Genomic DNA, 12503 nt, shown 5'->3' on the forward strand with positions numbered 1-12503 from the left:
AAGGCCTACTATTGCTGGAAGTGGTATTTTATCTTCGGAAATGTATTTCATATCAGGTTATCCTGAAGAGTAGACCGTGTTATCACATTGGCATGAGGGCATCTCTCCCAGAAAAACATGTAGGTAATTCAATAGTCAGACGTTTGATATTCTATGTGACAGAGGAGGAAAGAAGAGGCAAGCAAGGGGAAGGAAGACGTGTGGACAGGTAGACATGAGACAGAGCGAAGACTCACATGCGCCAGATGGTAAAAGAAACTTAACAAATGTATTTGGAGGGAAATGCGGGAAATTATGAGGAGTGCAGGACACACTAAAAAAAGATAGGAGTGAGGATGCAAGGAGTGTCAACAGAGCGGGGGGAGAGGGGGGGGGTGTGTAAATAAACAAAGTAAACACCAGAGCAGGATGGAGGGAGGAGGCGGTTGCCGTGGTGACTAAGAAAAGCTCAAGGAGGAGGCGACCTGTTTCTCCTTCATTTTGTCTATTTTCATCACAGACACACACAAAGGAGTGGAGTGTTTACACGCAGAGCTATACAACAGTATTCATGAATACACTCATGCACAAACACACACATGCACACACAGGCTCTCTACCAGTTCCGTCTTCCTTTCACATTCTATCTTTATACACTTTCCTCTTTGTGTACAGTCTTCTCCTTTCTTTCTATCCACCTCTTCTCCGCAGTGAATGAGCTGACATGACAGAGCTTCTCCTCTGCACTGAGTGCTGTGAGTCTCTCTGAATTATTTAAAAGCTGGGACCCCCACAAGTGCTCGTCTTCCCCCAACACCCCCCCACGCTCCTTCTCTCTCTCTTCTCTGCTACATCCCTTCCTCTCCTGCTGTCATTCTGTCTCGTTGGGACTAAAGTTGCTTCCTCTTTCTCTGTCACATCTGGGAAACACAACACACAAATCTGATCTTTGAATCTTGAGCTGATTAATAAAGTAGGACAAACTAAGAAGAAAGAAGTGATGAATGAGTGGCAGAGTGCCACTGAGAAAAAAAGTTGAGTCTCTTTTCTTTGGTTGTGTGTCTGTCTGGTTATCAGAAAGACTACTGAGACTCAAAAACTACTGAGCTGGATTTCATGCAACATGGTAGTGATGTTGAAAATGGGCAAAGAAAGGGAACATTACATTTTGGTACAAATCCAGATAATAATCTTCACAATTGTGAGGGTTTTGGCTGAGGTCTCCTGGGATTTTATCCATTAATCTGTATAAAGATCATTTTTATATTTGATTGGTTGCAATCTAGATGTTACTAAATCCTATACAACAGACTTTCTTGAAGAAAACCAACTTGTAATATCTTAGTAAGGTGCTAGGCCACCACATCTGCTGACTGAAAAGCCTTGGTGCACCTGTTTTTATTGTGGTGGTGAGGAGCACAGTCCAAAAGTTTGTCAAAAGTTTGGTTTAGATCTGGTGGGTGTGAAGCCTACATCATTTACATCATATTTATGCACATATAAATCCTTCAGATCTCTTGTGCCCCGTGGTTTAAACCTGTTTCATCACAGACCACAGATATAAAAGTGAAGAACGACCGTGCTTGAAAAAACTCTTTAATGTTGCTTAACCCTTTCATGCACGATGTCCACTTGAGTGAGTTTTATCATCATAAATGTTGGGGTTTTTTTGTCAAAGTTGCACATAGGCCACTAAAGTGGACGTTAAAGCATCACGTTTTCAGTTTCTGTTCCTCAGATGCACAATGTCCATTCCATGTGACATTTCAGTAACTAAATCATTGGTGCAAAAAAAATAAATCGAGAATAAATAGATAAATAAAAACACCTGGGAAAAAAAAATCCTGACAGAGGCTTTCATAATTCGTGCAGGAAAGGGTTAAGATTGTCTCGATACAACAAAGCTTATTTTATCACAATAACAAGATGAGAAATTAGTAATTACAAAAAAGAAAAGTTCATCAGTCTTATCACATGAAACATCATGGGTGTCATGCCAAGATGACATCATCACAACTAATTTTGGTAGAAGACAGGTGGCTTGACAGATGTTTTTAGCCCATACATATTCCATCAGGTTTTGTTTAAGTCACTGCAGGCTGCAGCAAACAAGTTGGTGTAATAAGACCCGATGCAGCATTGGTTATACAGTTTTCAGGGCTAGAGGGTGGCTCAGGCCTTTTCCTACAACAAGATATATTGATATATAAATGACCCGGAAATTTGTCTTCAAAAAGTATCATGATCTCAAAGATATTAATAAAAAAAAGGGAACAAAAAGCTGATTTCCATGAGATAAATGAATATGTTATCACAATAAACTGTCATCTCAAAATAATCAACGCGTAATCTTAGACAGACGCTCATGGCCTTTCTCAGCAGCCATACAAGGTGATCAGTCAGAACTACTTCACATTGATTTGCACTGACCCGTGGACACAATCCGTGCCAGCAAAATGCCTCCAAGGGATGACGGAACCGTGGATACCCTCAATATGGGGTTCAAATACATAGGTTTTCACCCATCTATATATTTATATAAAAAAATGAATAACACTTTTTCCTCTATAAGGAGTAGTTCAACAAGCAGTACTTTTCTGTGTGCATATTTTGCTCTGAGGGTATTCCTTAATAATTAGTAATGATTGGAATGCAGCCATTTTATTTGTGTTTATCTGAAGTTTGAATCGATTTTTCCCAGCTGATACTAATATCCAGAAAGCCGAAAGAGGCTCCTTTACAGAAACCATCCAAAATGTTGTCAACTTTTCGAGATCAATGAAATCCGTCCAGTTTTCAGTTGTGTGACACTGAAGTTTTAAGGTGCTCCAAGGTTCGGGTTTTTGAGCTCAAGAGGTCGGTTACTTCTTTCATTAGTGGGCCCATAACTAAACTAAAATCACATGCTCATGGTTTTCACTGCACAACAACGATATTTCCGACCAGGAGAATTCAATTGAGCATCTCAGACTTTAGGCTGGATGAACATTCCCCAAAACAGGCTGACAAACACTGCAAAAATCATGTGTCCTGCACCCCAGGCCCCTGGTTTGTTTTGACCTACTTTGTGATTTATTTCAGAGAACATAGAGGACAAACCAAAAGAGATCACACGGATGGAAGGAGGGGTGAAAGTAAGTGGAGCCAGACTGTTGTTGTGTAACCCTGCCATTTGTGACACACTGGATTGCAAAAGATTAGTAACATCTCAGCCGGAAAGCCTGGATTCAAGTTTGTCCAAAAGTGTCCAAAGGTCTGTTGACAAGGTTTGTACAATCAAGGAAGTGATTCGTGAGCTAACATTAAAAGGAGTGAGCTACTTTTTCTCAGCAATTTCTTACACTGCTCTGACATCTCATGTTGTAGCTGTCCATTCACAAACCAGGTACACTCTTCCAACTACATTGCCACTATGGCTACAATTACTCATAGCTCTTTTTATACTGCAGCCTGTCTCTCTTCCCTTTTTCTCTTCCTCTGCCCTCCCTCTCATCATTCCCTGTAGATATGGCCCTACCTCATTCTAACTAATCACCATGGCAACCTGGTAATCCCTGAACAGAAAAATCTGCCTCCCTCTCTCTATATCTCGATCTTACACACACAGAAAACAGGGCAGTATGTACACACGTGTGTGGGTGCCCACATTCACTCGTGCACACACGGACACGCTCGTTAGAGACGCTCACGCAAACCAACACACTGGTGTTTACTGGTAAGACGTATCTTACCACAAGCGCATGCTTCCATGTAGCATTGTGAGGATAAAGCCTCTTGCTGCTCTGCGAGTGGCCTCACGTGTGTTTGTGAGGATTTAGACACACTACACTTAGGGTTGTGTGCGGGAAAGCTTTTTGTGTGTGCTATTCATTCTGTGCTCATGTTGAGAGTGTGCATGCTCAGGTTTGTTAGTATTTGTTTACTACAAAAGTGTGCGTTTGTGTCTGTAATTGATTTCACACACAGGTCAGCCATTTTACTGCCACAAAAGAAAAGCCAACGGATTTACTCTGGTTAGCTTCTCATCTTTGTTACAGTGGCTCCTCTTTTGAACCTTACTTTGACTTTTGCTGCCGGCAGATCTATTAAGAACAGAAGTTTTTTCTTGGTAAAATGAAACGAGTCTTTATTTACTGAATAAGTGTTTTACAAAAATAATATACAGCCCACATCAATGTGGGATTAATGTAAAAATGTGACAATATCCAACAATTATTTCATAAATGTAGCTTTTATGCATTGGGACATTTTTAGGCTAATTAATGTCAGTTTCACAATAAAATAGGATAGCTTTACAGTAAAGAAGTAAGGTGGTCCTTAGGTGTAGAATACGACATTAGAAAAAAAAAAAGCAACAACGAAAACAAAAACAAAAGGAGAAATACAACATTTCTCGGAAAGGAAACAATAAAACAGAAAAAGACACAAAGACATTTCAGAAAACAAAAAAGCATTTCAAGAATGAAAACATAACTCGAGAAAAGACAACATCACCCAACAGCACATTAAAAAAACATGACGACAAAATGGACAACACTCACACATGATATGACTGAATTCACTCACAAAACAGAAAAACACAACAATGGTCATTTTGTTTTCTGTGATTGTAATGCTGTCGTGTTGTTCTTTTGTTGTTGTGTTTTCTGAAATATGTGCTTTTCTTCCACCATTTTAAAAAAAATCTATTTTTTCTTTAATTTTTCGCAAGCTGGATTTACATAAAACGTGGTGTTGACCACAGAAAGAGCTGCTTCTGTTTCGTTACATGATGTTGAGTTTTCTCTTTTGTTCTTGTGCTTTTTCTAATGTCATTCATTCTTTGTACCTCAGGGCCACCGTGATAACGGCTCCATATTTAAACTACAGCAATAAAGGGCCCTTATTCACATCATTCTATGCAGTTACACACACTGAAACAGTTTGGATGACTGCATCCTGCAGTGTTATGAGCCCCCCCCCCACTACACTCACTCTAATAATCTCGTCAATAAAACTCTTTCTCTTGACAGACACAGGAGTTTCCAAAATGAGCCTGACTTTCAGGTGAGATCCACAGGCTGATTGACAAGTCAGATGGATTCCTGCAAATGCTTTGATCAGGTATTGATCTCTCAGGTGGAGTCTAATGGGATGACAAATTGATGACATCAGGGCATCTCATGAGAAAATTACTAGTATCAAATAAGCCCTACTTCATATACAAATTTTGTTCAAGAGACTGCAGTGTATTGTGTGTATCACTGTAGATGTTATAGAGGTTAACTTGTTGTGTATGGTGCTGAATATTGTCTGTATAACTTGTAGGAAGATAAATGGGGCAACTGTACCACACAGTGGAGAAAGGGTTAGCTTTCCTGTAAATATATATACATTCAATAGGGGCTATGTGTGTGTATTTGCTGATTTTATAGGGAAAAGTCAATGTGATCACTCTATTGTAGTGTCTGATATTGACCACTGGGTGGCATATAGAGGCGGTACAAACATATAAACCCATTAAAGGTGGTTCACAAGACAGGACAAAGCAGCATATCTCTGAGTATGTGTGCACACGTCTGTGCGCGCTTGTGTCTAAACATGTTGTGTGTGACTGCGTCGGAGCATATTTGTGTGCGTTGCAGTGTGTTTGTCCTTTACACATGCTCAGTGCGGCCTGGGCACTGGATGCTGCAGGGTCATGTGCTCTGCTCCTGTGAAAGGCAGTCTGTGTGTGCAGTAGTGGTAGACTAGTTCAGGGATGCTGGAGAAGACACAGCTGCTCTGATCCAGTGTGTAGCCCAAGCCCTTACAACTTTTAGTCTGGGCTACAATGATGTGCACACAGCTTTGACTGGTCCTAGGCGAACAAGGCAAAGAGAAAAGCGTTTAATGACAAATAAATAATAAATAGCGTTGTCAAAACAGGAAACTCTGGTAAGATGAATATGCTAAAACCACAGAAACAGTATCACTCCCCAAATGAAGCTGTGCATTTTCTGAGTTCAGTGGATGTGTAAATGGGGTTAATGATGTGGACTCTCAAATGAATGAGCAGCATACAGCACATGTGCACTCAGGCGTATGGACACACACTCATACACACACACAATAGCACCACATGATTTCAGACTTTATCCTAGAGAATCTTTTCCTTGCAAGCTCATTGGAAGGGTCTACAAATCCCCCATTCTCATGCAGGATGGTTTATAATGGCAGCTATTGTACAGTAGTTCCTTAAATAGGTCAAATCAAGGCTTAATCACCAGATCAATCAAAGGTCAAGAGGCGACAAAAGCATTCATATCCAAGCTTCAATAAACAAGATAAGACAGCATGAATGTGCCGTGTCAATCTTATTTAGAAGCAGTGCTACTGAGTGTCTGAAAAAACTTGTAACTCTCATCATAGTAATTTATCCAAAGACAAAACAACAAAGAAGCTTGGGAAAAAAAAGCTAAATGTGAAGAAAATTAATGTGTACAGCAAAGTAGTTACAGCATGCAGTGCACACACATGCATTAACTCACTTCAGAGCGATGGAGTATTTGCTGGTTCCTGATTCGCTGTCTCTCACCAAGAAGCTGGCTTCCCTGCAGCGCTGCAGCTGAGCCTCAGCCTGCTGCCGACTGACACTGCCATGGTACCAGCTAGGAGAGGCGGGGAGGGGAGGGAGAGCAGGAGGGGAAGATGCAGAGACACAACAGATCACTACCATATGGCTTACTGATATACGTCAATTTTATGAGGAATGAAAATGATCATGGAGCATGAAAAAAACTAAAGTGATATCAACTAATATAGAGGTATGTATTGCAAGTGAAGGAAGGTAATAATGTCAAAGGTAAACTACTAAATTCTACTACAACGTGAGAGAAACAAATGGTAACAGGCTGTGAACATGTTCCCCACAAGTCTCACATGAAAACTAAGAACACGAGGAGGAGGAGAGTCTGCTGGGTTTGCAAGCAAAATAAGTTTCCTCTGTCTGCTCCATCAACTTTCACCTGAAAGTTAATCCCTGCGTCCACCATTTACATCCAGCTGCGTATCATGAGGGTGCTGCTGGTTTATGCTCCAGATAAATAATACCCAGTGTCACTTAGAGTTCTCAACAGGGTCATGTATAATCAAATGTAGAGTGGAATTCGGCCACAATTAAGGCTTTCTGCACTATCTGACCTCGCTGCCTATTGCAGCTAATGTTAATGTATATTTGCTTTGTATGTGATTTTCAGCTAGAACTGTTCTCCACAAAGGCATATTCTATCTAAATGAATGTGAGGTAAACTATTCACAGTTTACGACCAATGTGGATCATTTTAAGGATCATCAATATGCAGGCAGGAAATAAAGGCAACCAAAAGGCAATCATCATCTCATTTGTTTAGTTCCTTTCATCCACTAATCCTGTTCAAGGTTATTTAGATTTAGATAGCTAATTTCTTCTAATTTCTTTCCTTGTTTCATTCTTGCAAAGTCTTGGAACTGTACAACCCGGTTTCCATAAACCAGAAGCTGTGTACGATTTCAACAAAGACAGACTTCCAGTGATTTGCAAGTAATTTAAACTCAGTTTCTTTCTGCCAATGGTGCAAAGACAACGTATCAAATGTTGACACTGACACTGTTATTTGAAAAGTATGTTCACGTCAACATCGTGTTGCACAAAACTCCAGCATCAGGTGCTTTTTGCCAAAATAAACAAGACCACACTGACAACAAGACCACACTGACACAACTTAAATGTGCTTGGATCCAGAAAAGGTGCCTGTGTTTTGGTAATTATCATTTTTTTTCTGTGCACAATAGAGGCAATTTTGAACACATGCAGTGATTTCCACCACAGAATAATAGCCGCCTGAAGGCCCAAAGATCATGATAGTGGTTATCAGCATTGTCACAAGTTTACAGAGATTTCTTGTGGGACTTGTGAGAAATTCAGCTTCATTTACAACTGACAGTTTAACTGACTTCCTTCTAATTAACTTGATTAAATGTGAAATATTTCACAAGAGAATTTTATATCATACTACTATTTTTCCCCAAAATACAGCTTATCTTCTCTTTCCTCACCTCTGCTTCTCCAGGGGCAGACTACAGTCCATTTTGCCAGTCTCCACATCCAGGGGGGCACTGTTGGAGGTTGGAGATGGAGGGGAAAGTTTGGTAGGGCTGGGTGAGGGGGAGAGAGGGGAGAGCTTGAGAGTGGGGAAAGAAGGAGATGATGAAGTGAGCGGTGAGAGTTTAAGAATAGGAGAAGATGGGAAAGACTGGGAAGAGGAAGTTGAAGCAGAAGTTGAGACAAGAGTCTTATGGCTCCAGTTCCTCTGCCTCAGGGTTTGTTGTTGCTGCTGCTGCTGCTGCTGCTGCTGGCGGCCAGAGGTTGAAGCGTTCTCTTTAGTGGGAGAACAATCCACTGCCTCAAACTGAGCTAAAGGAAGTAGAATAGACAATATCAAGCTTTTACAATAAAACCCTATCATAGCATGCCAGAGATACTAGAGTAAACATATCTCTGGAAATTATTTCAGACGGATGGTTTTGTTTCCTCTCTAAAACAAACACAAAATTGTTGTGGTGTGTTTGTGCTGTACAAATAAAACTCATTGGTATCCTTCCTCCACACCCTGCACCTCCACCCTTCCTATCATCCCTTGCTTCTTTTCTCTACCTGACAATGCTCTAACAATGTCCTCCTTTCTCCACTCCCAGGGCAGTTCGTACTCTCCAGCCGGACGGACATCAGACTCTGGTCGTGTGACAGGGATCCACACCCCCTCACTGTCGCCCTCCAGTCCGCCTTCATAGGGTGTGTCGTAGATGTTTGGGGGCGAAGGTGTTCCCTCCTCTCCCTTCCCCTCTGTTTGACCTCGGTCCAGTAGTACACACACTTTCAGGAGGTCTTTGGAACCCCGTCTACGAACCTCTACAGCAGAACATGTGGATAGTTAGTACACAGAACTGAGAGAAAAAAAAAGAACTGCTCAAGATATACATATTCCCCGCCTTGTCCAGGTTAGAGCAACAGAGTTCAACAAATTTAAAAAAAACTTCCATCCATTATCTGTACTGACTTTAACCTGGTGCACCCCAGACAGGATGGTAGTCTTTCACAGGACTGACTCAGAGAAACACGCACACTCAGTTTAGAAACACCCATTCACTTAAAATGCCTGTCTTTGCAAGTTCAAACCCTTAATTTTCTTAATGCCACAGAAACAACAAAACAATATATTGCTGTATTTATTACTGTATGTGTTAGGGAGTTCTCCCATGCTGATTTTGGACAACACATTTAACAGTTACTCACTTTTAATCACTTTTCACTTGAACAAGCTTATGATCGGGTTAAAAACACTTCTTGCAAACTAACCTGTATGAACCAATTTTTCTACAAATTTTTGCGCCCTGTCAAAAAACAAAAAGTTCGGATCAGTTTTATCAGGCAGGAATTCCCAACAGAAAGTATACACCTAATATCAAAAATATCAAAACCATATATAATGTTTACAGATTTATTTAAGACTTAATTGTCACGTGTTGTCACTGAACGACGAGTTAACGCCTTTGTGAAAGCTGTCCATCAGCAGAAGCAAAGACAGATGCTCATCTAAATGTGTTTTTGACGTTAATGTAAAGTGACAAATTAGGTGCTGCACTTTTTCTTTATTCATTCATTTTTTTTTTATTTTTTTTTTCACATTTTTGGGAAATTTGACTTGTTGTGTTTCTTTGCAGCCTGCCAGGTAGCCTGTGTGTCTGCACTATTGTGTGACCAAACAATGGATTTACAGGAAGAAAAGGTCAGCATAGCTGCTGATTGGCTGACTTACCGGACCACTTCCTGACTGCTGGGAATTGATTGGGTAGGACCAAAGTAGGGGGGGTACTGTACATTTTATAGTTGGAGAGGTGGTGGGATCTGATTGTTGTCACACACAGGGGACCGTAAAGTTTTAGCTGCTTTGTGTGTGTTTGTGTGCGTGTGTGTGCATGCGTGGAGGGGTGGTTGAAGTCGGGGGGTGGGGGGTGGCTCTGGGGCCAACGTCCTATCGAGAGAATGGGGCAAAGGAAACAGAGGCAGGAGACAGGAAGCTGGAAGAGGAAGCTGCACCCATTGTCCCTGCACAACACTGTTACTAAGGCAACCGCCAGCCAGGAGGGAAGTCAGCAGAGAGACCAGTTTGGATTTAAATCCCGTCAAAATGGTATTTAACACGAGAATGTGAGCTAGTGTGCGTGCTGAGAAAGTTACTGGGCAAGGTGATGTTTTTCATGTATAAGTGGCTCTCGTGTATTTACTTACATAGTTTAGTGATTCGGATATTTTCACGAATCTGCTAAAAGAATTAAGTCTTATGCTACGATCAAAAGAATATGCAGTTGAACACAAACAACCTCTGAGAGAAAAAGTCAAACACTCAAAGAGGTCAAGAGGTTCTGTTTTGAGATCCACACAGTCAGAATGCAACCTGGCCCCTTTTCCAATATAAACGCAATTACTTAGCTAGCGGATGAGTTGGACCTCACCTGTGATGATCACCTGGGCATCATATGGCTCCATGTACCCATCATTCACCCCTGCTCTCTCAGCTTCTCTCTGCTCCTTGGTTTTCTCTGCATCAAACGGATCTGCATAGTCCTCCAGGATAATCAGCTGTTAAAAGTAAAAACAACACAGTGACCTGCTACTTTTTCAGATGTTGAATTACAAAAAGACAACAGAGCAGGGGGAGATGGATCTGATACACTACAGTGTGTGGGTGGTGTATCCATGAGTGACAAGGAGTGGAGGGACAAGCGGAAATACTTGTGCAAAGAGGTCAGCGCATTGTGTTTGCTTGTTTGATCTGACACAATGTAGTGAAACTGCATTGTATTCATTTGCAAGGGATGGAAACTGAATACAGGCTTATGAACTGAAGTAGGAAGGGAAACACAAAAGAAAGCACTGACCTCGAGCCAACACTGTAGTTGCTTATATGCACTGTACATTATCCTGACTTATAACTTGCATGCTGCCGTGTTTGCTTTGTTGTCTGACTTATTTTTATATCAAAATAAAAAGCACATCAAATATAAAATCATAGTTATATTACACATAGCCACATGTGGCCAAAATACTCACCGTAGTTTTAATGTCCGGACGTCCCTTCTCGTTCTCGGGCAGCTTCTGTTCTGTTATCCCGTTGAGTTTGGGGGTTTTGTCCTGTTTGTCCACTTTGATCATTCTGCTGATGTACGCTTGCGCCAGACTTGAGGTCCTCACCTGACGGTTCTCATCCGATGCCCCAGTCTCGGTTTTGGAGTTCTTGCGACCTTTTCCAGTTGTGAGACTGTCCCAGACTGTTCCACCATAACCAGTGTTGTTACGACCCAATTCTGAAGCGGAATTTTTCCTGTTTCTCCCTGCCAACAAGCCTCCTACTCCTCCATCTTTACGCTGATTTCCTTTCAAACTATCTCGAGAGAAAGATGGTTTGGGTCGAGTTTGTGGACCAGATTCAGAGGCCGAGCGGACCCTTTCAGTTCCGTTCTTCAGGTTGATGGGAAAATCTCTGAACCATTTTGCCATGACTATTTATTTATTTGGAGAATTAGCACTTCTCGCAGATATTACAAGTTGATTAATGTGTAGTCTTACTCGATGTCTTTCATTAGCCGCTTGCTGGAACCTAAGTTTAACCGTGCGCAACAGCTCCAACTTTACGCAAACTTATTTCACTCAGCTCTCGGTGAAAGTTTCTTTGGTCTAAAGATATTGCTAAAAAGACCCCAACTATCCTGAGCCAACTTTTTGTTTCTGTGCTGATTCCGTCCCTCAAACTTCTTAATGATGAGACAACTCCTGGTGCGTCTTGGAGGTCGCTGCTCAGATGCTGTGTTGCTGTCAGCTACACGTGCAGCAACAACTATCCCTGTAGTTTGAAAAGCAACTTCTGCAGAGCGTAAAATCGAAAAAACTGGAAGTTTTTCTTTGAACCGAGTAAAGTTCCCATTCCCAGACCGTGAGATGTTACGTTCAGTCTGTCGACCAAGCAAAGTGATGAGATGAAGAGAAAAGTTCGCGTTGCAGATGTGGCTGAAGTCTGGGGAGGAGCTGTGTGGACGGAGTGGCGGAGGAGGGGTTTTTATTTTAATAAGGATGCAGGACAAGTGAATCTCATGAAAGCGTCAGATGGACGTAAAGAGGGTGACAACTAAGATAGTGTTATTTGCTTGTTCACAGCTTCACCTGACATTATAAGCCAGAGGCGGGCAGCTCAAATAGATAGCATTTTGTATGTCCTCGTAAAAAATATGAATTATAATATTAATATGGAGAGATATTTTTTACAAAACGATACATCTTTAAAACTAATCTCAGGAATCAGGACTGATTTGTTTTTGCGTTTTCTAAAATATTTTTGTGAAATCTCTTTTGCTTTTGTGTATTTTGAAATCCCGCTTTTGAGTTTTTGTCCAGTACTGTTGTATTTTTGCAACTCAGAGCCAACCAAACTTCTTTAACTAAGGAACATCAATTAAAAAGAGTCACACGC

The 12503-nt window shown here is 41.2% G+C and overlaps 1 protein-coding gene across 1 annotated transcript; it reads right to left on the bottom strand.

Moving 5' to 3' along the window:
- Positions 1–4191: 4191 nt before the first annotated feature.
- On the bottom strand, positions 4192–12053 carry she (Src homology 2 domain containing E). The gene is made up of 6 exons (XM_072394249.1): positions 11090–12053; positions 10492–10618; positions 8633–8887; positions 8035–8392; positions 6489–6608; positions 4192–5818 (listed from the first exon to the last, which is right to left on the bottom strand). The coding sequence occupies exons 1-6, from the start codon at positions 11534–11536 to the stop codon at positions 5626–5628; spliced, it is 1500 nt and encodes a 499-aa protein (XP_072250350.1). The 5' UTR covers positions 11537–12053; the 3' UTR covers positions 4192–5625.
- Between the last annotated feature and the right edge of the window lie 450 nt (positions 12054–12503).

Source organism: Leuresthes tenuis, unplaced genomic scaffold (assembly GCF_036924035.1).
Source record: "Leuresthes tenuis unplaced genomic scaffold, fLeuTen1.0.hap1 SCAF_10, whole genome shotgun sequence".
In the NCBI taxonomy this organism is placed as follows: Eukaryota; Metazoa; Chordata; class Actinopteri; order Atheriniformes; family Atherinopsidae; genus Leuresthes; species Leuresthes tenuis.

What these genes read in the sequence shown, in the direction of transcription:
- she (XM_072394249.1), bottom strand. Translation starts at nt 11,536, where the DNA reads ATGGCAAAATGGTTCAGAGATTTTCCCATCAACCTGAAGAACGGAACT. An exon ending in GTCCGGACATTAAAACTACG is followed by an intron (nt 10,619 to 11,089) that starts GTGAGTATTTTG and finishes TACTTTTAACAG; the next exon opens with CTGATTATCCTGGAGGACTA. An exon ending in AAATACTCCATCGCTCTGAA is followed by an intron (nt 5,819 to 6,488) that starts GTGAGTTAATGC and finishes TTGTTCGCCTAG; the next exon opens with GACCAGTCAAAGCTGTGTGC.